The 27,858-nt window shown below is 44.6% G+C and overlaps 1 protein-coding gene across 1 annotated transcript in view; it reads right to left on the reverse strand.

Moving 5' to 3' along the window:
- Window positions 1-27,858, reverse strand: part of LOC310875820 (adhesion G protein-coupled receptor L3) — a 233,471-nt gene that overhangs the window by 33,324 nt on the left and 172,289 nt on the right. Inside the window, exons 12-14 of the mRNA XM_083789211.1 lie at window positions 25,454-25,630; window positions 7,723-7,932; window positions 4,060-4,280 (exon numbers count right to left, since the gene is read on the reverse strand). Of these exons, the coding sequence (XP_083645337.1) occupies window positions 4,060-4,280; window positions 7,723-7,932; window positions 25,454-25,630 (608 nt within the window). The remainder of the gene's footprint in view (window positions 1-4,059; window positions 4,281-7,722; window positions 7,933-25,453; window positions 25,631-27,858) is intronic.

Here is a 27,858-nt window from a genome sequence, read left to right on the forward strand (position 1 = left end):
AGGAAATCAGAAAATCACAACTATAAAATTATATATTACTAGGTTTTATAACCTTGCGTCACCAGGCTTTCCACCTCGGAGGAAAGCCTGGTCTCTGTTCCAAAAGTGCCGTGTGAACCGGTCTGGAACGGATGATATCGTTACGTCATGTTGTAGTATTGTTTTGTAGTCGTCAGGCAGGAAAAATCATCCGGAACATCCTTTTCCCTCAAACCGGAAGAATAACAATAAAAGCTCTCGTAGCCTGCAGCTTTTATTGAGAAAAATCGGTGTGAGGGAAAAGGAAGTTCCGGATGATTGATGACTACAAAACAATACTACAACATGACGTAGCGATATCATCCGCTGCTGACCGGTTCATAAACCCGAAAAGGAATGCTGCCCAGGCTACTTGTTTTAGAACAACACCGTATAGAAAATGTCTCACTTTACAACTTGCAATGGGAGACTTTCACATTGGAAGCAGGTTGAAAGTGCCGTATATCTGCCAAGGCTGCAGTGAAGTCACATTTGATCACAACATTTCTTCTCTGCCCTCGAGGCTACAGCGCAGCACCCTTCCTTAAGCATTCAGGTCCATGGGTTTATCTTTACCCACATCATGTTCATGTAGCTTCACTCCTGATATTATAACTGACTATAATGAATAAAACGATGACATCAGGGCCTATAACTCAGACAGAAACCAGCCATAATGTGTCTCTTTCCACGTGAGCCTGCAGATGCAAACACGGCTCGTGACTGAATTGACCTTATAGCCTACCAGTGTTGGTTTTGTCGACATTTCGTCCACGTGACTAAAATGTGACTAAACCTAAATGAAAAATATTAATAATATAATAATAATAATAAACTTTATTTGTATAGCACCTTTCATACATAAATGCAGCTCAAAGTGCTTCACAGGGCAGGACACAAACATATAATACAATAAAACACAAGTAGTTAAAATGATAGAACAATGGCAAAGAACAAAATTGAATATAAGAACATAAAATAAATAAAAACAAATAAAAACACCACATGCAGCAATCAGTCAGGGCAGAGTAGGAACGTGCATATTAAAACTCAACTAAAAGCAAGAGTGAAGAGGTGAGTCTTGAGTTGAGATTTAAAAATGTCTACAGAGGGTGCGTGTCTGAGCTCGAATGGAAGTTTATTCCAGGCTGTTGGGCCGTAGAAGCAAAAAGCTGCCTATTCAAGAGACTATGACTGAAACTAACCTCCTCACCCGGTGTCACACCACGTACCTCTCCCCCTCCTCACCCGGTGTCACACCACGTACCTCTCCCCCTCCTCACCCGGTGTCACACCACGTACCTCTCCCCCTCCTCACCCGGTGTCACACCACGTACCTCTCCCCATCCCTCACCGCCTTGCTTGTGTATAATTGTTCCACCGGTGGTAGGGCTTTAATTATTCACATGATGCTGTGTTTCAGGTGGTGGCAGCTATCGCCTCATCCATCAACCAAAGACCATGGCTCCAAACACGCTCTCTAATGGCTGCGCTTTCGCGTGCGCCCGTGTGCATACGATGTCTGTGTCATTGCGCGCGTGTCTGCGTGTGCCAGTGCACGACCCCGTGTGATAAACATCTCGGGAAATAAACTGCTGATGCCGGTCTTCATTATTTATTTTCAGATTGGGGATACAGATGAACCCGAGACTAGAACGGGAGCTACGGAGGGTCCACGTGGCATGACACTGATTCACCCAGACTGGATTATATTTCAGAGGGAAAGAGCTGGACAAATGTAAAAGATTTCTCAACTCACCTCTGAAGGAAATATAAGAATGCATACAGATTACCGTTTCCCTATAGCTCCGTCTGTCTCCCTATCCCAATCTGTCTCTTTTGTCCTTCCCTGTTTTTTCTTTGTCCTTCCCTTCATGGCTAATCTCTCTCTCTCTCTATCCATCTCTCTCTCTGCCCCTCTCGCTCTCGTGTGTTTGTCTACTCGGTCACCTTCCAGCTAACAGATCCCTCACACACATCCTTCCATCTCCTCGGCTAACAGATCCCTCAATCACACACATCCGTTTCCACACTCTGCCCATCTCTGTGGTCTCCTCTCAGGTCCAATCATCTGGGTACTCCCTCCCTGTAAATGCTGAAGGCCTTAACCGCAATAGCCCAACGTTCATCCAGCATTTCTTGGAGTTAGCATTTTTCACTGTCAAAACAATGTCAATTCAGCACAAGTGCGCTGCTTGAGTAACTGTTCGGCATCATTAAAAGTTGATGATGGAGTTATCGCTGCAGGAGAGGCTTATGGAGCCAAACCATAGATACACACAGACAAGGCGGGCTAAGTGGAAAAAGGTTTGGAAATCATAAAACAACAACAACGTGGCATTACTAAAACATCTCTGTACTATTTGTCTGTTGCTCTGGTGCTAGGTCAGATAAGGGAAAAGGGAATCTAATGACCCACCACATCGACCTAAAGAGTTGGTCTCACAAAGTGTTCAGTCATCTGGTTTGCAAAATCAAAATTATTTATTCATCAAACTCAGAAATTCAAATTAATCGTGGAAACCACACAGTGCCACTTTAAAGAGCTCATGGAGTGGAACGCAGAGGTCAGATCATGACAAGTGGACTGGATAAAAGTACTGTATACAGATTTAATGTTCCCAGGTTGCAGAGTCTGTGTGTGTGTGTGTGTGTGTGTGTGTACTGCATTAGCGTAGTTGGTGAAACCTCACACGACTTCTGGAAAGTTCGCAGAAAAGTGGTAGTCCAGACAATTTCACTATGATTCAGTCAGCAAGATGTATATACATATCATACAGTACCTGCCACATCAACAATGCACACCCAAACACACTGCAAAGTTCACTCAAAATGCCACATCCAGATATCCACTTAAAAATGTTGTAACCCTTCAGCATAGTAGGAATCGCTTTTTTCCCCCCTTCCACAATATTTTCTGGCGTGTTTGCAGAAGTGGCGAGAGGTCCATCACTAAACTCATTTCATGGGATCTTTTGAGGTAATTTAAGGTAGCTCAAGGACAGCTCTTCCTCCTGGGGCAACAGATAAGCAGTTACAGCATTACAGTGTTCTGGTCCCCCCGCTTACAGACATTGGTCCGTTCCCTGCTAAAGACAGTGTTCTGGTCCCCCCGCTTACAGACATTGGTCCGTTCCCTGCTAAAGACAGTGTTCTGGTCCCCCCGCTTACAGACATTGGTCCGTTCCCTGCTAAAGACAGTGTTCTGGTCCCCCCGCTTACAGACATTGGTCCGTTCCCTGCTAAAGACAGTGTTCTGGTCCCCCCGCTTACAGACATTGGTCCGTTCCCTGCTAAAGACAGTGTTCTGGTCCCCCCGCTTACAGACATTGGTCCGTTCCCTGCTAAAGACAGTGTTCTGGTCCCCCCCCCTCTATAAAGACATTGGTCCGTTCCCTGCTAAAGACAGTGTTCTGGTCCCCCCCCTCTATAAAGACATTGGTCCGTTCCCTGCTAAAGACAGTGTTCTGGTCCCCCCGCTTACAGACATTGGTCCGTTCCCTGCTAAAGACAGTGTTCTGGTCCCCCCGCTTACAGACATTGGTCCGTTCCCTGCTAAAGACAGTGTTCTGGTCCCCCCGCTTACAGACATTGGTCCGTTCCCTGCTAAAGACAGTGTTCTGGTCCCCCCTCTATACAGACATTGGTCCGTTCCCTGCTAAAGACAGTGTTCTGGTCCCCCCGCTTACAGACATTGGTCCGTTCCCTGCTAAAGACAGTGTTCTGGTCCCCCCCCCCTCTATACAGACATTGGTCCGTTCCCTGCTAAAGACAGTGTTCTGGTCCCCCCCCCCCCTCTATACAGACATTGGTCCGTTCCCTGCTAAAGACAGTGTTCTGGTCCCCCCCCCCCTCTATACAGACATTGGTCCGTTCCCTGCTAAAGACAGTGTTCTGGTCCCCCCGCTTACAGACATTGGTCCGTTCCCTGCTAAAGACAGTGTTCTGGTCCCCCCGCTTACAGACATTGGTCCGTTCCCTGCTAAAGACAGTGTTTAGGGTAAGCCTCGATCTATAGTGTGACAGACAGACAGTACTCACACTCGGTCGGTGCCGTAGCTGCGGTAGTCGACGGCGGCCGACACCGCCACGATGAGCGCGGGGACCCCGTAGCCCACGAGGTAGAAGTAGCGTTTGCGCGAGTGCTCGCTCTCGAACACCTCCACCAGCATGATGTACAGCTGCACGCCCTCCAGGAACATCCACGTGAACGCCGCTAGGAAGAAGAAATGGAGCAGGGCGGCGAAGACGGCACACGCAATCTGTCGGAGGAGGAGGAGGAGGAGGAGGAGGAAGAGAGAGAGAGCGAGGACACAAGGAGAGAAAGAAAGAGAGGAAGACAGGGGAGATTAGTTTGTCGGTTAGAGCCAGATTCATATCGTCAATCATCAGTTCCAATTCATGAAATCACATTTGAGGCATTCAGCCGGCCGTCATAAAGGATTAACAGCCTTTCTCCAGGGCACGGCGTCACTGACAGAGCGTCGGTGACAGAGCACAGTGCTGCCGAGAAATAACGACTTTAGCAGCCTCCGCTGACCTCGACCAGCTCTTTCTGCCTCTCCGACAATTAGCATTGCTAAGTCTGGGCCAGCTTTGTTTGGCAAATCTGTGGGTTGGATGTTTGCCTGCAGTGATTGGCGAATGGATGCTACAGCCAGCAAGGCCATGTGGTCTTGTTTGCCATGGCTGGCATAAACAGAAAGCTTTATGAAGAACTGGAGTCAATAGCAAGTTGGAGCCAACTGCATTGCATTATGGACCCTGCGCATGCACGTCCGCATGCGCGCGCACACACACACACACACACACACACACACACACATGCACACGCACACTGATGCAAGTGCATCTCTGTACAGGCCTGATGCAATTATACGCAATTATTGGCACAATTGAACATAACTGGGGTATTTTGTCACAGAAATTGATTCAATGAAATAACTAAAAGGTTCAGTGGACATTAATTGTAGTCCAGGAGAGTGATCTTTAAGATTTCTTTCTGTGAATCATAATTATCCATAAAATGTTATAGTCCGGCAGCCGACAGGCTTCTTTTGTTTAAAGTGGGAAATGTGGTATATAGACTTTTTACTGGCCTAAAATATTGTCTATATAGATACATTCATGAATCCACTTGCTGACCGGCTGTGACCCTACCATTAACATCCTATGGCAGGCAAAAATGTCAAACTTTCCTTTTGCTTTAAGTAGCATCCATTCCAAGCGTTAGTTTTGCACAAAATACACTCCTTGGGTTAAAAGCAGCCATAGCATGTTTGTGTTGCTGTCAACTGTATAATCAGGGATGGAACACGTACGTACGTACGTACTTGCTGTCAACTGTATAATCAGGGATGGAACACGTACTTGCACAATAGATCCTGCAGTTTTCTCTCAAGGCCAATCAAAGTCTCATTAGGCCATGTGGCACGTGGTTTCATGTACTGTACCGGCACAGCATGGCAGTAGAGGTGACATATTTCACCCGCCTACGACACTATTAGACAGCGCACAATTCATGTTTCAGTCAGACAACTCTTAGAGTGAATTTAGAATATATATTTATTGAGCATAATTGAGCATAGATATATGAAGCATATAGATTGGCGTCAGGGCTCTGTCCCTATTCATTCCCTGTAACATTAACATCTTAGTTAAGTTATAAAGCCAAATAGAATTACAGGGAATGAATAAGAGCCCCATGCAGGGGGGTCTAGAAACAGAGCCTACAGGTGGATGCTGGGGAGGCGGTGGGATTTGCTAAAACTTCATGAGCAGCAGGTTAGCAGCGAGCGAGGCAGTGAGACAGTAGCAGCGGCGTACGTCCGCACAGCAGGAGAGAAGCCAGGAATGAGCAGGTAGACAGGTAGGTTTAAATAGCCGTTCTCTGATCAGGTAAAGAGTGCATGAGACTAGACCTTTTGACCCGGATCCACTGACAGCAGTTATGGGAGTCAGGGGTCAAACTGTCTACTTTCCAATATAACATGGTAAAATATGTGACTCTACTGGCTCGCAGACTGATACTGTTGAATTGGAAACAAGCACAGGTTCCCACTCACACTACACTTATGAAAGATGTTATGCACTACTTACAATTGGAAAAGATAAAGTTTGAATTGAGAGGGAGTGAAGATAGATTTTACCAGACATGGCAACCCTTCATTGACCATTTCAATAGGTGCACGCTAACCCCTCCTACACAATAGATAACATAATAGAAAATTGGAAAGAAAAGAGTATTTTTTCTTTATTCTATTTTTTCTCATTTAAAAAGAAATGTCTGTAATTCAGTTAATTTACAACAACGTGTTGGGAAAGTTTGAGAGCAAGAGTGTCTGTCCTGTCTTTGTTTTGTTTGTCTGTTCACATTTGTCATTGTTTAACAGTTTTTTGTTTTTTATATATCTTTTTTATTGTGTATTGTATGTGGAATTTACATTACCTGTCATTATCTTTCATTTTATATAACTGAATAACTCATTATCATTGTCAAGGATATTCTGAAGTTGTCATATACAAAAAATGCCTAATAAAAACAGTATAAAAAAAAAAAGAGTGCATGAGACTGATCAGGTAGGCGCGCTCACGAGTTGTCTGCCTGAACTAGCTACATAAGCTTCGCATCATTAATGGACATTCTGCAAACGTAGTACACAAGTACTAAAAGTCAGCAATTCTGTATGATAATAATTGGCCATATCTTGCTAAAATCTCCCATTTTGTATAGCTGTACAAAACAGCGTTTACACTTCAAAGAGATTACAAGTGTTGGGAGGTGAATGAACAATACATTGCTTTCACACGCATAACAGGCCATCCAAAGATGAAAGCTGTGCAAAGTGAATTTATAGCTCCATCATCATAATCACAGACACAACGGGGAATATAGGCCAGGTCCGACCGAGCCTGATGGACGGTTCCTCTTAGCATTTCCAAATTACTTGCTTTCCGATTCACTTCACTCAGCAGCCCTGATGCCATCCTTGATTATAATGGACATTAATAACCCAATATTTCTATCAAGGTTTATGCAAGGCCAAATTGCAACATCACAGTTTGCAGTACTTAAAGATTGTGAGTCAGATTGTGCAAATTTAGGTCAAATCACTGTAGGATCCCAATAGATCGGCATAGAGAATAAGGTGTACCAGAAAGGCTGCAACGAAATGTGATGAAAAGATTTTTACCTTTTTACCATTATCAATCTACAACAATTTATTTGAACAGATTTTATGCATCTGTGTCGCCTTAGCGTTTAACCACTTTAACCATTATTTTATACTACAAGCTCACCGAGTGACGTGCTTTGAATATAAATTATTTCACAGCGACAACATTTTTAACTCAAATCTTTGCCTCATGGGAGGTCCCTGGAACAAAATAGTTTGAGATGGGGGTCGGTGGCCAATAAGATAGTTTTTGGGCTACTTGATATATAATAGTTTGAGAAACACTGATATGGAAAACTGTAGATTTAGAAGACATTTTTAGACTTCTCAGGTCTTAATTCTTTCTTTACGAGCATGTACGTAGTAGCTGGCAGATAACGTCCCATAGCTGGGGGTTACGAGTATATTTGTATGTGGCGCGAATACAGTTAATCAGACCAGTGTGTGTGTCCAGTGGAAACCTCGTATGAATCTGATCTCAGGTCAGAATGGGTTAATTCATCATCATCATCATCCCTCCCCCTCTTACTGGCTGGTCGGCCCGGTTGATCCCAACCAGGAAGAGCGACTCTGCGATGAAGAGGCTGACGCACAGGTTCTTGTGGATGGTGTTGCGGTCGCTCTGGAGACCCCGGAAGAAGCAGAAGGTGAAGAGGCTGATGAGCAGGCAGACCAGGGACAGCAGGATGCCCACCCACGTGATGACGTCCAGCAGCATGTCGTGGACAGGGTCTGTGTTCTGTGGAAAACAGGACAGGAAGGAAGAAGAACAGCACCGTTGTCGTCACATCAAGGCAACCCAAATGCAATAACATCACTGCACTGGCTTCCGGTTGTTTTTAGGATTGATTATTTTACTTGTCTATAAAGCTCTCAATGGTCTCGCACCTTCCTACCTACATGACTGCCTGCCTAAATATGTCCCAAACCGCCCCCTAAGGTCTTCCACTGCTGGCCTGCTCGCTTTGCCTAAAAAAATGGCAACTAAAAAATACGGGGAAGCAGCTTTTTGCTTCTACGGGCCGTCGGCATGGAACAAGCTCCCACTGTACCAGCCTCTGTAGACATTTTTAAAGCTCAGCTCAAGACCCACTTCTACAACATTGCTTTTAATTGATATTTTATTTTTTGTTATTCATGTCCTCACTGTATTGCATTGCATTACTGCTTGTTTTTTAATGTTGTTGCCTTGCTTTTCTTTTATTCTCCATTGTTCTGTAAAGCACTTTGAGCTGCATTTCATGTCATGAAAGGTGCTATACAAATAAAGTTTTATTATTATTATTATTATTTTTTTTTTTTAAGATATTTTTTTGCGGCTTACGCCTTTTTATTGATTTTTGAAGGGACAGACAGTAGGCTGACAGGAAACGGGAGAGAGATGGGGGGATGACATGCAGTAAAGGCCGTGTCGGGTCCGGGAGTCGAACCCGCGGCACACTGCGACTGGATTACCAGTCCGGTGCCCAGACCGTTACGCTACGGCCTGGGCCATTATTATTATTATTAACATCAAACATGCCACAATGACAACAAAGGGGAAGATGAGGTCATGATGAGACACCGAAGCGTGGTGGTTGCTTTTCAGCCAGTCCAATAGGGTTGTATAGTGAAAGAAAAGATGAAAGAAGACATCTAAAAAAATAAAAATAGAGCTAATTGCTGGTGGGGAATGGAATTGTCTCTTTTGGCACGTAATAAAAATCATATTATAAATAAAATATCAGCTGAATACAAACAAGTTTTTACTGGTACTAAAAACACAACTTTATTTTTTTAAATCACCAAAACACAAACAAACATTCAACCCTCAACCCTTGTATTTATTCATGCAGCAGTTGTCCTCAACCCCTCCAATAACCCGCTACATAGCAAGCCACAGGTGGCAGATATAAATTAATTAGATGGTATGAATGAATCCAAAAAGCCCCCCGTCTTTTCCTTTGTCAGTAACAAAACCAATTAATGGCACGGGGGCCACAGGTGTCTGACACCAGCACAGTGAGAATACCATTAAATTGCAACATGGTCAATCAATTTCATCATTGCTTTTAGACAATGTTCCTCTTTTCAGAGAGTAATTTGCCACAATGGCCAGTTGCGGGCACTAAAAAGTGTCCCGCCGTCAATAAATACATGGCTTTATGGGGGATAAGGACCGACAGCAATTCCACTGCAGCCGTGAAAAGAGAATTTACATCGAGCCGTAAAAGCCAAGTGCACAGCGTGCTACTTGGGGAAAGAAAGATGCAAAAGGCAACAACAACACACCCTGAAATGTCAGTTTGGTGCATAGTGGCATTTGGTGGTGTCTTTGTTAACGAAACGCTGACAGCACCGTACCCAGAACATTGCAGTGCAGTGCAGAGCTGAGTTGGTCAAAGGTTTACAGTATAGACACATGCACGTTGAAATCTCTGAAAGTCTGGACGTGGATCCACACCCGTATGGGACGGGTGCATGTGTTCCATACTTTCAATTAATAACATTCCAGATTTTGCTGTACGTGTGCCAGCGGGACATCTTCTTATTGATAATCGTCAAAGTTAGAAACGCCGTCCAAAACCACGATACTCCTTTACAGATCTCATTAAAGAGCCTCCATCGCATCACCCACAGGGCCCATCAATCTCTTATGCACTCATCACAAGATTGCAAATGGCCATTTTGCTTGATCAGCAAAGATATATGGATGTCCTCTGGACAAGTTTTTAGTTGACACAGCCAAAAGCTGTCAACATGTCACGTCCAAAACGGTGTTGTACGTCACAGCCCAAAGCATATTCACAGCTGGCACTTGGTAAAAGTAGAATATATTAATTATTCAAGATAAGTATTCAACTTTTCCTCTCCACTGTCCTTAATTATCAGTAAACACCCAAAGAATAATGTGTGTGTGTGTGTGTGTGTGTGTGTGTGTGTGTGTGTGTGTGTGCGTGTGGGGAGAATGGGGAGATATGCTTGTCAAGTCGTAGGTAGAGAACATGGCACTTGCTTAAGAAAACGTCTATATGGGAAAACCTGGGAATAAAGCAGCAGAGAGTGACATCTTGAAGCATTAACTTAACATAATTACTGCACCCAAAACAATTTGGTCAGCTTCCTTACATTCTTTAATTTCCCAGAGGAATCCTCCTCCTTTACGGTCCACTGGGCTTTGACTTAAAATAAAGGGGAAGAAAATGACGAGTGGATTTACCGCTTACCGTTCTCCCTGCCTTCAAAATGACAGTGATCCCTGCTGGGACTCAAGAAATGTTTGGGTGGAACTCAAGATTTGATTACATCGCTGAATACTAAATGAACCACACACGACAGGTACCATCTCACTATATGAGGAAAACAAATAAGTTCAGGCTTTAGGCATGCGAGAGACTATACACACAAAAGCCAGAGACTGCTATTATTACTCAGACTACTTGGCCAGCCTTAGCCAGGCTTTCAAAAAGGCTGCTCCGCACACAATGCTCTGCAGTGGTGTAAAGTCACTAAGTACATTTACTTAAGTAAACAACGTGAGTACTTTTTTCTACCACTGCTGCTGTGCCATGAGCTCACTGGCCTTCTCCGTTCCACTGTCCTTTGTCACTAGCCCCAACATATGAGGTCTTCTGTCCTTTGTTACTAGCCCCAACATATGAGGTCTTCTGTCCTTTGTCACTAGCCCCAACATATGAGGTCTTCTGTCCTTTGTCACTAGCCCCAACATATGAGGTCTTCTGTCCTTTGTCACTACCCCCAACATGAGGTCTTCTGTCCTTTGTCACTAGCCCCAACATAAGAGGTCTTCTGTCCTTTGTCACTACCCCCAACATATGAGGTCTACTGTCCTTTGTCACTACCCCCAACATATGAGGTCTACTGTCCTTTGTTACTAGCCCCAACATATGAGGTCTACTGTCCTTTGTCACTAGCCCCAACATATGAGGTCTTCTGTCCTTTGTCACTACCCCCAACATGAGGTCTTCTGTCCTTTGTCACTAGCCCCAACATATGAGGTCTTCTGTCCTTTGTCACTACCCCCAACATATGAGGTCTTCTGTCCTTTGTCACTACCCCCAACATATGAGGTCTTCTGTCCTTTGTCACTACCCCCAACATATGAGGTCTTCTGTCCTTTGTCACTAGCCCCAACATATGAGGTCTTCTGTCCTTTGTCACTACCCCCAACATATGAGGTCTTCTGTCCTTTGTTACTAGCCCCAACATATGAGGTCTACTGACCTTTGTCACTACCCCCAACATATGAGGTCTACTGTCCTTTGTCACTACCCCCAACATATGAGGTCTACTGTCCTTTGTCACTAGCCCCAACATATGAGGTCTTCTGTCCTTTGTCACTACCCCCAACATGAGGTCTTCTGTCCTTTGTCACTAGCCCCAACATATGAGGTCTCCGTTCCACTGTCCTTTGTCACTGCCCCCAACATTATGATGTCTTCTGCCTCCTCTCGCTGTCACTTGGTTCCCACAGGAGTATACTTGACGGGGCCTGAGCTTCTGGTGCCTCTGGCTGGCAATGACCTGCCAGCTGCATTCTGTGTGCTGTTAACTCACCTCCACGGTGGAAAGAAGGGGGTTGGCAACCTTTTTGACATGGAGTGCCATGTTTTCATTTTCAAGATAGTCAGTGTGCCATACATAAACTATAGGCCTACATTAAGTTTAATTACAACACCACATCAAAATGAAATATTTCCATCTTATTTTGATTGTCCATATATATAGGCCTATCAACCTTTATTTTTCTTCTTTCACAAGATGTAGTGATCATTAGACAATAACACACCTATCTCCCAGAATCCCTCCCCAGTCAGAGTTAGGATGTTTAATGGCTACATTTCCGGTTTAAACCAAATTCAATATCAATATTCATGTCAAGCGGAGTTGTGGTTCAGTGTGAGCTTCCGATGGCCCCTACAATTTATGGGGCGGCGGTGGCTCAGGGGTAGAGTGGCCGGATGGTAACCGCAAGGTTGCCAGTTCGAACCCGGGCTCCCCCAGAGTTAGTGTCGAAGTGTCCTTGAGCAAGACACTGAACCCCATATTGCTCCTGATGTGCTGGTTGGTGCCTTGCATGGTTTCCACCACCATCGGTGTATGAATGTGTGTGTCACTGTCAATGGGTGAATATAATGCACAATATATGTAAAGCGCCTTGGATAAAGCGCTATATAAATACACCATTTACCATTTACTAGCATCAGTGCCAGACAGGAGAGCTCACAGGCTGGTTACAGTGGTTCTCAACCAGTGGTCCTTGAGGAGGTTCCATGTGGCAGAAGAGTTGGTAACCAAATGGACCCTTATAGATCGTTAACTCTTGAGAGTGTGAAAAGAAACCAAATGGACCCATTTCATTTTACACTCTCAACAGTTAAATTATTGTTAAACATCTACATTACTTAATTTACCAGAAGTCTCCACAATTAGAGAATGTAGAAGAATTGTTATTTTGATCAAAGTTTGCCTGTTATTTCTCCTACGATTGTGGACCAAATGGTTGTGTGTGGACCAAATCTTACCAACGATGACAAGATAATTTATTCCAAGTCTTGGGTCTGAGAGGCTAAATCTGTGGTCTGTGGCTCACATGCTGAATGGACCTTGATATGAAAAAGGTTGAAAACTACTGGTGTAGAGAGTCAGTGTCCGTCTCTGTTGTTGTCTAACTAGGACAAATCAAGTGAATAGTTATTTTATTATTATTATTATGATTAATAAAAGTTATTTGTCAGATAACAGTCATATACTGATGTTTGTTCAGCCTCTTCTTGAAGGCATGACAACTAGATGTAATATCCCCAACAACCACAGGGGGAAAGGCTGTGCCATATTGTTGACGATGGAATTGGTCAGTACACTCATCCCATAGCCTGCAGGGAGCCAGCCAAACCAAGCAAGCCAAATGACGTCATGATAACGTAATGATGACGTCCTCCAGTGACTCCGATGACGTTCAGGACAAGGCCAGATCACAGCCCATACGGGGATGATCTTTACGTCATTTCCAGGACGTCTTCACCAGATTAAATAATATAGCTTATTCTGGGCCAGATCTGACTAGTTATGATATGACTTAAGTTGATCTGGCCTCGATCAGACTCTCTCTGATTCATCCAGGGACGTCCGTCTTAGTGGGTAAAATGTATGTTGGTTGAAATCAGGTGATATTCTGGGCCAGATCTGACTAGTCTTGGTTTGACTTGATCTGGCCCCAAACCAGACGTCACTGATTCGTCCAGGTCCTGACCGTGCTTGCTGGGAATATAATATTAATAATATTATTAGGCAAAACTTATTGTAGAGGATAGTACTGTATTAGTTGTGTTGTGTTGCATTTTCTTTTCATCTCTCTCTCTCTCTCTAAATTGACCACACCATAGGCCCATAGCCTGGACAGGGACCCATCAGCCTGTGTTCGAGAGATACGAAGGAAGCTCAGCTTAGCCACTTGCAATATTAGTCCACTCCAGATGAAACGGGATTTGGAGAGTATCTAACTTCCGTGTCGTGGCATATTTCTCAGTGAAATAGGACAGGCAGCCCCATGGGACATAACGGGAGCAATTTGATTTGAATGTTGAAAAGTGTGGCATAACAAATGGAGAATGACAGTTGAAGATTGACTGGATGCGTGAATGTCGTGCTAGTATTGGTTTAAATTGGCTGGCTCTAGCCAATGTAAGCACATTCTTTTTGTTTTAGAGCAGTGGTTCCCAAACTGTGGTGCGTGCACCCCTTGTGGTGCGCGAGCACCTTCTAGGGGGTGCGCGACATGAAAAGTCTAATGGTGGTGCTATGGTTTTATTTTAAATATATTAACATATTATGCCAATATATGGCAAGTAATGCAGAATATAGCCTATGCTGCATATTTATTATGCCATATTCAGGTTCATACTGTATGTGTGCAATTGTGCATATATGTGGATAAAAAGGAAATATATGTCTCTATATAGCGTATACAATTTATATTTTCATGTGGGGGGTGCGTCAGCAAGGTCAGGAGGTAACAGGGGGTGCAAGGCCAAAAAGGTTTGGGAACCGCTGTTTTAGAGGAATAAACATTATTGGATTTTGAAATAAGATATAATAATAATAATAAAAATATATATATATTGTTTAAATAGTTACAGCATATAGGGATATGATGTAAAAGTGTTAGGCTTGTAAGTGTAAGGCTTTTTCTTTCCACCCTGACTTTAAAGATTTTATACTCTCGTATCCTCTATGAAAATAATGTGTGACTCAGGGCTATAAAATGGAATACCCACATGGAAATATTTGCTTACGTTGAAAGAAAATAAAAAAAGAGGCATATACCGGTACCTCCTCTCCCGAGCAAGCAAGCGCTGCTTTAAATCACATTTTGACCATAGTCAGCAACACTGCGTGTGTCGGTGGGAGGGAGGGGGGGATGGGAGGGGGGGCTTGGGGTTGCAACGGGGGCGAGGAAAGGACTCATCAACATCCACGGCAGTGTGTCTCCCCCCCTTCACCCCGCAAAAGCAGAGTTCCGATGGGGGAAACTCGGGGCTATGAAGTGACACACAAAAGGCTTGTTTAGCGGGGCAGCTTGGCTCGGGAGGGGCTAACAGATGCTGCTGATCATTAGGAGGCTGTGGTAGGATAACAGCCATGGCGCTCTGGATGCAGTCTGGGGAGCGCACTCTTTTGATTTTCCTGCCTGATGAACCGTTGCATATACAGTATACACACCCGACGAAAGGGGGGGGGGGGGGGGGGGGGGTGGCGAGGTGCCCTGCGGAGCGGAGGTGCGCTTGCAGCATGCAGATGTGCATCCGTATATGGAAAGGGGAGACGTGCGGAGGTAGTCGCGGGTGTGTCATTTCTTCGTTACCCACACCACCACAAGGGGGGCAGCAGCTGTCGATGTTTGTGTATGCTATCTGTGTGTCTGTCTGTGTGTGTGTGTGTGTGTATGCACGTGTGTGTGTGCGTGTGTGTGACACATAATGCCTGATTTATACTTGGTTGCATCGTGTCGGGCACCGAAAATAGACGATTGACAAGCTCACAACTAGGGGTGTATCGATATAGTAACTGCATCGAAAAATCGTAATGGCTGAGTTTACACTTGGTTGCATGCTGAAAATAGCCGATCTACAAGCTCTCAGCATCCAACCAAGCATACAATGACTTCTACTGGATCTCTGCTCCACTAGTCCCTCCCTAACAATTTAGTCTAGTTTTTATTTGTTGACAGAATTGTCAGTATACGTACAGTATTTAGTCTTAATTTTAGTCCTCATAGCTTAGTTTGTATTTAGATTTTATTTAGTTTTCGTCAGCGGAGAAAGGTAGTCGACCGTCATTTTTTTGTCATAGTTTTTGCCAGTGAATTAAACACTGCAACACCGGTGCGCAACGAAGTCAGGCTGTGCGTGTGTCTCACGGCGGACGCAGTGGGTGGCACCAGCTGGGCCACATTGTGACGGGGCTGACGGGAGGGCCCCTGAGGTCTGTAGTGGGCTAGTGGGCTGTGCAGCGGCTGCTGCAGGCTCCATCCATCACAACCTCACCTTCAAATGAAGCCAGCTGACCCAGAGAACGAGGCAGAAAGGGAAAAAAGAGATACAGGAAGGAAGGAATGAAGGAAGAGAAAGAGAAACAGAGAGAGAGAGTGAGGCAGGGAGAGTCAAGGGAAAGGAGAAAAGACAAATGTAGGCAGAAAGAGATGAAGACGGACAGCGGAGGTGGAGGGAAATCTGCATCCATCTGCGCGGGTGATGCGTGGCTGCTGAGCGATTCCTTTGTCCTGGGAGATGCGCGACGGCCGCATTGTGGTCCAGAAAGTTAGGTTTTTTTCTTTGCACAGGCAGGACAGCAAATTATGTCATCTGCACGCTGACAGGCCCGTATACAGCAGTAACCTGCACGCTGACATACCGTATACAGCAGTAACCTGCACGCTGACATACCGTATACAGCAGTAACCTGCATGCTAACATACCGTATACAGCAGTAACCTGCATGCTGACATACCGTATACAGCAGTAACATGCACGCTGACATACCGTATACAGCAGTAACCTGCACGCTGACATACCGTATACAGCAGTAACATGCACGCTGACATACCGTATACAGCAGTAACCTGCACGCTGACAGGCCCGTATACAGCAGTAACCTGCACGCTGACATACCGTATACAGCAGTAACCTGCATAACGGTCCCCAAAGTGGCCAAAAGCGTAATTTGCTCAGAGAATTCACTCGCCGTGTCACCGCAGTGGCTGCCGAGTCATACACGTTACTTACTGGGGACACGCCATGCTTGTGCACATTCGATTTGTCTTCCAATCTCTGTCCTGCGTTCTCTTCTCTTTTTTTTCCCCTTCGTATTTCTTAACCCATTTAGACCTGAGGACGATTCTAAAAAAATGTCTCCTAAATCTCCAAATTTCTATGTCAGTGGTTCTCAACCTTTTTCATGTGAACCCCACCGGAAAATATGTTGTTCCAGGGACCCACAGAAGCAAAGATCTGACTTAAAAAATGTCGCTCTGAAAGAATATATATTGAAAGATTTGCGCCACATTTTCACGATTTTTCAAAAATAGCAGACCTACAAGCTCGTAGCGCGGCACCTTGTAGATCTGCTATTTTTCATCAGCTAAAAAAAGTATAACATAATCCTTAAAACACCAAAAGGGGTTCTCGCCCAGAATGAGTTAAACACACATATTTTTCATTCCAGATGGATGCCTCACGAGATTGGCTTTGGCACTGTTCGGTATCACAAAATAGGGGTTTTCTGAGTCAGTCAGGCAGTCTGGGGGGGGGGGGGGGGGGAGGGATCAGAGCAGTACACGCATGACAACAGCCTTCTAAGATCATATACTCATATACCATTTTTAACCGGGCCATCAGAACCTGACATCACATCATACACACTTAATTACCATAAAACCCTGTGTCCAAAGCTAAAGTCCCTTTAACTGGTTCTCGGGCGACTCCTAAGGGGCTGATTGGGTGGAACGAACGAGGACGTCTCTGTCAATCCTTTGTACCTCAAAAGAATTGCTCTCAGCGTGCGGTCCAACAAAGCCAATCCAATTAAAATGCATAACTCTGACCCGAGCATGCCTCCCGAGAAGGGCTTTGACTCGTGAAATATGGTGTGCGTGTATGGGGTGGATCGCCGTTGTGGTATATAGGGCTAGCAGCCTTCGCTGCAGGGTGTCGTGTGTCAAGTTCACCTACGGTATGGCTCAAGGATTTATGATCTGCACGGGGATGAGGGAGCGGCTGTGAATCAGGCGGTGCTGGCCCATTCGTCACGTTTAAAGGGGGCCGTGGGAGAGCTTCCAGCTGCCTGGCGGGAGTTAACATTCAGCACATGTAACTAATGTTGTCGTTCCATGTTCCGGGCTCTGATAACGCTGATAGAATGAGAGAGCTGTGGAACTTTTAGGTGGCCTTGTAGCGGACAGATCTCTGTATTGGTCAGCGTAACACAGGGCACTTTCAACATCGTCTGGGTTAATTTAGTACTTTCATTATCAAAATCTTTTGTAGCAACTGTTGCTTTACAGGAAATCCATAAAACATTACCTGCATTTCAAAGGATCCACTGTAGTTATTAGTCACAAGCTGTTTGCATTGGTTAAATATTTATAAACCCCACAGACATTCAACTTGTGTCTTTTATCTGATGTATTTTCAATTTGTTTTTTTCTAGCGAAGAGCTCACAATGCGTCATGATATTGTGAGCTTGTGGATCCGTTAGTAACCGTCATACGCCCAAACTATGAAATAGACTTAATATATGAAGGAGAAATAAAAACATAAAAAATATGAAATATGGAGATACAAGCTGCCCGAACTGCGATGATTTGTGCCGACATAAACAATGTATGCGTCCCACTCCCGGTCCACGATGGCGGCGGTGTGACGCTCTGGAGGACATGTAGCTCCACTGACGGATGGAGCCCAAGTGTCACCCCTTTAACCCATTTTAGGCGGGAACCCGTTTTGGTGTTAGCATTACGTTATGCTTTAGCTATTGAAAAATAGCAGATCTACAAGCTCATACGAGCTTGTAGGTCTGCTATTTTTGAAAAAACGAAGAACCACTGACATAGAAACATAGCTTTTTCAGAAAACTGTCAGGATGTAGAAGACATTTTTAGAATCTGATCTCAGGTCAGAATGTGTTAATCATCCATCGGGAGAAGGCCATTGATTTATACCTGCTAGTCAGTGGGGAGTACTGCCACTTACTAGTACTTCAATCCTTCCCAGGGGCTAGCCCACCCCAGCGCGCTGCACGTGCGCACACACACGCACGCACAGTCGCACACACACACACCCACCCACCACCAACTAAATAATGGCCTGCAGGTGGAACTGGGGCAGGTCTATCTTTCACGAGTTCAGACTCTGTGCTGCTTTCAGCCACCATTTAAAAGGTGCTCCCACGATGGCCTCCGGGCTAGCTTCCACAAATGACAGGCTTAAATTCAAAGGAGACGGTTCAATAACGAGTAGCTAGCTGCCTTTAGGAGCTCCAGTCACCTGGGAGCCTTAACCCATTCTGACCTGAGAGATCAGATTCTAAAAATGTCTTCCACATCCCGACTCGATTTTTCAAAAATAGCAGACCTACAAGCTCGTAGCGCGCGCTACGAGCTTGTAGATCTGCTATTTTTCAATAGCTAAAGCATAACATAATGCTAACACCAAAAGGGGTTCCCGCCCCAAAATGGGTTAAAAGCTCACCCCAGGAAAAGAACGTAGGGTCCACAATAATATCAGAATGTGCAGAAATACATTTCTAAATTTACTTAAAAGTAAAAGTCCAAAAGTATTGGCAACAAAAGGTACTTAAAGCCCCACAAGTAAAAGTACTCCTTATGCAAGTTTTCAAAATGTATACAAATCTTTTGAAAATAGCAGATCAACAAAGCTGCTATTTTCAAATGGCCAACATGGTTTATAGGGCTGAAGTGGTTACTGTGTGTTTTGTAATAACGATCTAAATCTACAAAGTAACTAGTAACTGAATGTTTTCAAATAAATGTAGTGGAGTAAAAGTACAATATTTGTCTCCGACATGTAGTGGAGTAGTAAGTAAATATTGGAAATTGGAAATACTCAAGTAAAGTACAAATACCTTAAAATTGTACTCAACTACAGTATTTAACTAAATGTACATCTATACACAAAAGAACGAGATGACATCATCACAGCTGTGAGATCATATTTATAGGTCGCCGTGCCGTGCGAAAGAAGTGATGATCCTGGGTTTAGGGTTTTCGGCCTGCAAGAACAAGTCGGCCAGACATGTCATCACTTTTAGAAATCTGCAGTAGCCTAAATCCCCTCTATGTCGATGGTTCTCAAGTTGGACTTGAAAAGAATGTATTTCCATACAATGTCAATTGGTTCCAGGCAGCCTTAATGACAGCTTGTCCCCAGGTTCAATAACAGAGCAGTTCAAGGTTACAATTTAAATTGTTTCTTTCGGGCAGCAAAGTCCTTGTACTGCCACTCACGCCACTTGTGGAAAGAACTAGGACAAGGGAAATGTAAAAAAATAAAAATGAAAAGAAAAAAATGATAATAAGAACAAGTTAAATCCGTAACAGAATATGGATAAGAGTGCAAACATAAACTTTTAAAGCAGGCATACTAAGTTATGGAAGCTGTACAACCTCGCCAATCATTTGCCATATACATCTCTGTCTAGACTCATTATAAATGTAGTGAATGAAGAACTTTAGAAGGAATTTAATGAACGGGTTTGGTAAAGGTCACAGTGAGCTTGAGCTCTGACCACGCACTCAATCACTTCAACAAAATAAAGTGGATGTATGCGTCATTAAATTAACTCAAGGTGTTCTGAGCGTTCACAAGGTTTCAGAGACGACCTGAAACACGATGTCTCCGGGCAAGTCTACGTGTCGGCATGAAAACATCAACAGTTATTTAAGATATACACAAAAAGAGACTCAATCTCAAAGTAACACGTATACACTGCTGCCATCCACGAGTTGAATTATGTTTGCATTGCCATCGGCGGTCCTTCAACTCAGGCGGCATGCAGAATCTAGTCTGAAAAGAGCCGTTGATCGTTCCCCATCACCCAAGGCAGCTGGCATTTGCACAAACAAAGCGTTTTGAGTGGTGAGACAGATGACGGTGACAGCACTTTATTGTTGTTGTTGGCGCCTGTCCCTCTGTCTCTGTGGCTGCTACCTGAACAAACGCCTGCCCACAAACACTGTGTGGGTGGTGTGTTGTCCGTGTGTGGGAGAGGGGTGGTGCGATTGAGTCACTTGACATCAGCTGCTGTGAACGAGTCTGCGCCTTATTAGTATTGTCTGCAGAAACTCTGCTTAAATTGCTTCGAGTGAGATCATTACTTTGAATCTACGAAGCTCTGAAGATATTCTGCATTTATGTATTTGCCAGCAAAATACCAGTGAAAAGTGTGCATGGTGTAGAAAGGGTTTACTAAGGAGGTTTTGCCAACATCCACAGATTATTGTTTTTTTTATATTGATATTTGGCTTAAAACATAATTAGTCGCTATGAGAGTGAACTGTGGATAATTAACTTGTCCAAAGGAAGCTTTATAGTTTGAGAAAGAAATTTGGGGTCTTGAGGTTTTCAATGTATAAATTGGTAGATCTTAACCCATTCTGACCGGGCACCCATTTTGGTGTTGGCATCATGTTATGCTTTATCTATTGAAAAATAGCAGATCTACAAGCTCATATCGCGCCACCGAGTGGCGCGATACGAGCTTGTAGGTCTGCTATTTTTGAAGAATCGAAGAACGACTGACATTTTTAGAATCTGATCTCAGGTCAGAATGGGTTTAATCAGACCAGTGTGTGTCCAGTGGAAACCTCGTATGAATCTGATCTCAGGTCAGAATGGGTTAAAGGGTGTATATCTACAATACTGTACTAAATATTCTGGTTAATGACTGCAGAGGGGCGATATCAAAATGTATGTCCAGAGAGGCGATATCAAAATGTATGTCCAGAGAGGCGATATCAAAATGTATGTCCAGAGGGGCGATATCAAAATGTATGTCCAGAGGGGCGATATCAAAATGTATGTCCAGAGGGGCGATATCAAAATGTATGTCCAGAGGGGCGATATCAAAATGTATGTCCAGAGGGGCGATATCAAAATGTATGTCCAGAGGGGCGATATCAAAATGTATGTCCAGAGGGGCGATATCAAAATGTATGTCCAGAGGGGCGATATCAAAATGTATGTCCAGAGGGGCGATATCAAAATGTATGTCCAGAGGGGCGATATCAAAATGTATGTCCAGAGAGGCGATATCAAAAGCAGAGGCATGGATTGCACCCACCCCTCCCCCCAGCACTAGCACTATTCCTGATTAGAGCACTACATACAACGGCCACAAATATAATGAGATGAAAGATGGCGGCGATAGCACACGCTTCTGTCCTCCAAAGGGAAGATGGTATAGGCTAATTACAGCTTGCCTATCTGCTTTAGAGATGGCAGCATGGAATAAACAAGGTTAAAAAGTAATATATTGCTCAGAGGGTAATGAGTAATAACAATGCAGAGATGGCGTATGGGTATGTTTCGTTGCCAAGGAGACAAAGACACACGGTCACTCCAATTTATGCGATTAGTTCTGTTACTGCATGTCTCTCTCTCTGTCTCTAACCCTCCCTCTATTCACTTTGTGTCTTCAGACAGAACGTCATGACAGTTTGTCAAATAAAATGCCTCCGTATCAAGCATCCAGTGGCGCCACTCGACCAGCTGTCCTTACGGCATCCGAGCAGAAAGACAAAGAACAGAGGGAAGGGGACAAAAAGGCACATCACTGCAGAAAACGGGGCGAAAGCCACCTTCCACTTTTCATCGGATGAAAAGTGGACAGTTTAGCAGGCAGCCTAGGGTTTCCAAAATGCGGAGGACAGGCTTGACTGAAAGCGATCCTTTTACGTCCATTTTGCCCTCTTTTCCATCCTCCCTTTCATTCTGTGAAGGCCCCCATTCTTCAGTCTCTCGACTCGGGGGCCGGCAGTGAGCTTACTGAGACTGAGAGTCATGCAGCTGAGTGACAGTGCATCTACTCGCGTAGTGTTGTTATAGACCCCTCTGAACTCACAGAACCTACAGTATATCAATGACCCTGTTTCTGTGTCCTTGCATAAGCACACGTGTGCATCTCTGTGTGCAAGCTGGCATTGTTACATACTGTACACAGTATATGCCACAGTATGTTTGTGTGTGTGCGTCAGAGAGAGAGAGAGAGAGAGAGGGAGAGAGAGGGAGAAAGGGAGAGTAGGGGTTGGCAAAGGAGAAAGGATTAAGGACAGTCCTAGGCCTTGTGCATGTATGGCTCGCAGCCAAGTAGGACAGCCCTTATAGAGTGCTTTATGCACACTCACTTAGAAGAAGGGTCGGATGGGTGGGGTTGTTCAGGTACCATGAGATACTGAGAGAACCCCGTCAACCTAGCCCTCCACCCAGGGACGTGCAGAGAGTGTTAGAGGAGCAGGGGCTGAAGTCCCATAAGAGGGAACTTTTGGACCAAGCTAGATCAGCTATTTTCGGGGGCCAACCCAGCACTCTTAGCTGTTCTAAACAAATTTGTTCCAACGCAAAATACTGTGTAAAATAAATGGCATGGCATGGAAAGGAGTGGCATTTGCATTTCTTTCACCATGTAGTAAATGCTGCATTCATGGTCTGGAGAGGGCAGTTGTTCTACAGACGGGTAAAAGGGCAGGGGCTGAAGCCCCCTTTGATGTCTATGTGTGCGCGTCCCTGCCCTCCAACTTCCTGTGACAGAAGTAATTAAATCGTCTGTCACCAATCTGGACCGCCGTGTCATTTTGCTCTCTCGGCCGGTGACTTTCCACCACCTGTCTTTATCCCGTTTATCTGAGAAGTGCCGTTGAAATGGCTCTGTCACGACCAATCCACACAAACAGCACAGTGATGAGTGATCTCACCCCTGTGCCCCCTTTCTTTAGTTCTCGCTCTACTCCTTATCATGTCTGTCAAATATATCTAGCCATGTCTACCGGTATATAACAGCCATCTTATGAAGTTAGGAATGCTAGCTATACAGCAAGCCCACCTGTCCTGCAGTGCAATTTGTCTGCTACGGTGTTTGTGTTGGTCTCTCTCAACCAACGGAAGACAGACTATAGACAGACTACATGGAGGAGGTACAACACCAGGTGAGGTGGTGCGCAGAAAACAACCTCGCCCTCAACACTTCCAAGACAAAGGAGCTGGTTGTGGACTTCAGACGGAGCAGAGGGGGGCAGCACGCTCCAATCCTCATCGATGGTGTGGAGGTGGAGCGTGTTAGCAGCTTCAAGTTCCTGGGGGTCCACATATCGGAAGACCTCTCCTGGACACAAAACACTTCCTCCCGGATAAAGAAGGCCCACCAGCGTCTCTTTTTCCTGAGGAGATTGAGGAAAGCTAAGCTTTCCCACCAGACTCTGGAGAACTTCTACCGCTGTACCATCGAGGGTACACTCACCTACTGCATTACAGCTTGGTACGGCAACTGTACTGTTGCGGAAAAGAAAACACTGCAGAGGGTGGTGAAAACCGCGCAGCGTATCATGGGCTCTTCAATGCCAACAATAGAGTCCATCTATAAGCAGCGCTGCCGGTCTAAGGCCCTTAGGGCTGTATTTTACGTGTCTTAAGTACCAGGTCTTATTCCCTAACTTGAGTAAACTAAAGACCTGGAGGCGTGATCAATGCCATTTGGCTATTCTGAGTGGCCAAAGAGCATTGATCACGCCTCCAGGTCTTTAGTTTACTCAAGTTAGGGAATAAGACCTGGTACTTAAGACACGCAAAATACAGCCCTTAGTATCATAAAGGATGCCTCCCACCCCAACAACAGACTGTTCCACCCCTCCCATTCACAGAGGCGAAAGGGCTACAGATGCCTCAAGACCTCAACCACCAGATCCAGAAACAGCTTCTTCCCCTCAGTCATCATTCTCCTGAACTCTTTAAGCAAACGATAGTCTGTTCCCCCCCCCCCCCCCAGGTCAACATATGAACTCCTGACTGTACATAAACTGTTTTTTTCCTACTGTTTTTACTCTTGCCAATACTAACAACTATTGCAGTACTATATGACCATTTCTTTGTATTGCATTGGATTGATGCCAACAGATTAATTTCGTTGTACACATCCCTGCTGCATACAGTATATGATAAACACCCCACCTTCAACACACCAGTGACTGAAGGCTTTCTGAGGCGCTTTCTGAGGCGCCTTAAAAAATGTGGCTTAAGTACAAAAGGACTAGTGAACTTTTATCGCTGTATAATTGAAAGTGTCTTAACTGGCTGTATCACAGTGTGGTACGGTAACACGACCGCTAAGGATTGCAATAGGTTGCAGAGGACCATTAAAACAGCAGCTAAAATCATCGGCACTACAGAATTACCCAGTCTCCATAACATCTACACCACTCGTTGTATGAAAAAAGCCCATAACATCATGGAAGACACCAGCCACCCCGCAAATACCCTGTTCAAACTACTCCCTTCCAAAAAACGCTACCAGAGCATCAAATCTCGTACCACCCGTCTCAGTAACAGTTTTTACCCCCAGGCAGTCCCCCAGGCTGCTGAACAGCTGACCTTGAACTGTATTGCACTTCACTTCACTTGCACTTTTCTTTTCTTGTTTTTTGTCTTTTCTTGCACTATAGATGTTTGTTTATGTCCTGTGTGTATGTAAGACTGAGAGTGCTCTGAGCAAAATAATTTTCATTGTATGTATATTCTGTATCTATTCAAATGACAAATACACCTGAACCTGAACCTGAACCACAGAGATGATTGTTATAATCATGATCGCCCATGTCTGTGTACTTGAACGTGAGACACAGTGTACTTGATATGTATTGTGTACTGCCTGATCTGTAGCATACTTTATAGTTAGGCTACGAGAGACATCTCAGCGACAGCAAGGTCAGCCTTGCCGCAGTAGGCATGTTATTATGACTCATATCTTGTTGTCACGTCATTACGATCCAGCACTATATTATGTTCCTGTTTGTGTAATAAACTTTGTGAACCTTTAGCGTGATACTGTCTCGTGTCGCGTTATTGTTCTCCCGGGCCCACCGCCACAGTCGCCGTACCGAAGGAATCCTTCAACCGGATTATCACACACCACCCCGCCTGTCTGTCAAACCAGACGAGGGTCCAGTACTTAGAGTTTACAACAATGATCTTACCTTGACGTCCACATGGGCCATGAGGACAGCGAAGTTGGTCAGATGGGTGCACGAGCATGTGGTGTGTGTCCGGTTGGTGCCGAGCAGGCGGCAGTCTTGTGTGGACCAGAACCCAGTCATGCTACGCTTGGAGTAACTCCAGAACGAACAATTAGGGTTGAAGTTTTCCTCAGATTGCTGTATATGAAGAAGGAGGTAAACAACATTGCAAATAATTAGTGTGCGCAAATCATACACAATGACGTTAATAGGAGAGGGGGGAAAAATAAAGCTTTGATTGCAAGTTGACTCATGTTGCAGTTGTTGTTGGGTCTGACCCCAGCCGGGTTAAATGGAGGCGGATGAAGTTAATTCCAGTTAATCTTGCAGCCTCAAAACTGTCTGATTTCACTTTCCTGTTTACAGAGAAAGTCTTATATATAGAGGCTTATTCTTTACATTGCAACATTAATGCCATGATTAAGAGAGAGAGAGAGAGAGAGAGAGAGAGAGAGAGAGAGAGAGAGAGAGAGAGAGAGAGAGAGAGAGAGAGAGAGAGAGAGAGAGAGAGGTGCATGTCTGCATGCGAAGGTATAGGCTGACTTTTCGTACAACATTAAACAGAATCATGGCTGCAATTCTTTTTTTCCCCCTTTTTTCCCCATTAACTCTCTGGGAGAATGCATCCATTAAACATTAAACAACCTTCCTGCTATCTCGTTGTCCATTTTATAACAGTCACTCAAAAGGCGCATAGGTATAGTACAGTATAGTATAGTATAATAAGAAGAAAGCTGCTGATGAAAACCTCTCATCTTGCAGCACCGCAGTGTCTCACTGAGTAAGAGCATATACCATATCAATAATAAGGCGGCTAATGGCCCTTCTCTCAAATCCGAACCGGAGGCACTTTACTGCATGTTATACCCAACCCCCCACCCCCCTCTCTCACTCTCTCTCTTCACCGTTTCTATATATAATAAAAGCATACAATTCTTGACCCAAACATTGTCTCCCAGGTTCCAAGGTTAGAAGCACCTGCGGTCTCACTATATTAAACTGCGGGGACTGCTGGTTTTCTGGAGTATCACAAATTAACGACGGGGGTAATTAGTCAAAGGTTTATCCTCTGTGAATGAAAATGTGCCGCTGATTGAGTTTACCCTTCACACAGCGAAGCTATAGCAAGTTCCTGCAGTATTCCTCCGCATGCAGCGAGATGACCCTCTGTCCCATTAATGACTTTAATTAGTCCCATTAAGTGCTGAAGCAAGGAAGCGAAACAATAACTAGAGGACAGACACTATCCCAAAAGAGCAGTGATCCAAAACGCTGCGTCTGGAGAGGGCGGCTAATTGTGAGGAGCAAGTGGAAATAATAACCGAAGCCGCCGTACAGTCGATTCCACATATTTCATGTTCCTTTTGAAGGGCGAACTCTACTGGATGCACCTGGGCTAAGTAGGATAAGATCTTCTATTCAATCCAATCTACTGTATATGCACGCACTCAGCACTTCTGCAGCACTCCATGTAACAAGGGTCAACTGCACACATGTTACAAAAACTGTATTGAGGATTTCTTTTTATGTTTATGGCCAACTGGCACACTGGAATTATAACTCTTCAGTCCTTTACTCCTCTCCTAAATACGCTCTAGCCCATGCAAGGAGCCCCAGAATGCATACAACTCTTTAAAAAAGGCAGCTGCTTCATTTAGATTAGTCCATCTGGGCACGTAAAGGCTATGAAAACTGCAGAGCCCCGACATTAGACTGACAATAAAACTGCTGAACCGCCTGTCCAAATCAACAAATGATATGTCATGCTGGTACAGGAAATAACCGACTCCACATCCACCTGACATTTGTTATTTCAAAAAGCCAGACCAAACTTTTAGCCTGTCAGTCTCACTTCCCATTTCCTCTCTTTCCCTTTCCTTGTGTCCTTGCTAAATTCATTTTTCTCCTTCAGTGGTCTCCTATCACCTATGACCACGGCCTACATTGGAGGGGGTAGGGGAGGGGAGGTATCACAGCTCAACCCCATGGACGATCAATAATACAACAGATTTTTGCTCTGCCTTCTATTTGTTGAAACATAATCAACAAAGAGAGCAACTATGAACCCCCCACTATTGAGATATTTGTTTTCCACTGGCATCTGTTCTTTCAACTGCACTTCTAAACATTACTATCTTCCTTTCTCTGTTTCAGGCCTCGTGTTTTGTGGATTTAAGGTGTGCTTAAGCGGCAGAGAAACTTAAAAAGGACCTTTCTGAAAGCCGAGCAGGGCTTTGGAGTTATTTCAAGAAATGTGGTGTGCAGGGTTTGTTTGTGTACACATTCCCATCTGCCTGACTGTGGGCAGAGTACGTACGTGTTTGTCTGTGACAAAACACGCTTTTCTTTTTGACTTTGGGTGTCTG

This window comes from Protomyctophum parallelum (assembly GCF_964188405.1).
Source record: "Protomyctophum parallelum genome assembly, chromosome: 18".
Classification (NCBI taxonomy): Eukaryota; Metazoa; Chordata; class Actinopteri; order Myctophiformes; family Myctophidae; genus Protomyctophum; species Protomyctophum parallelum.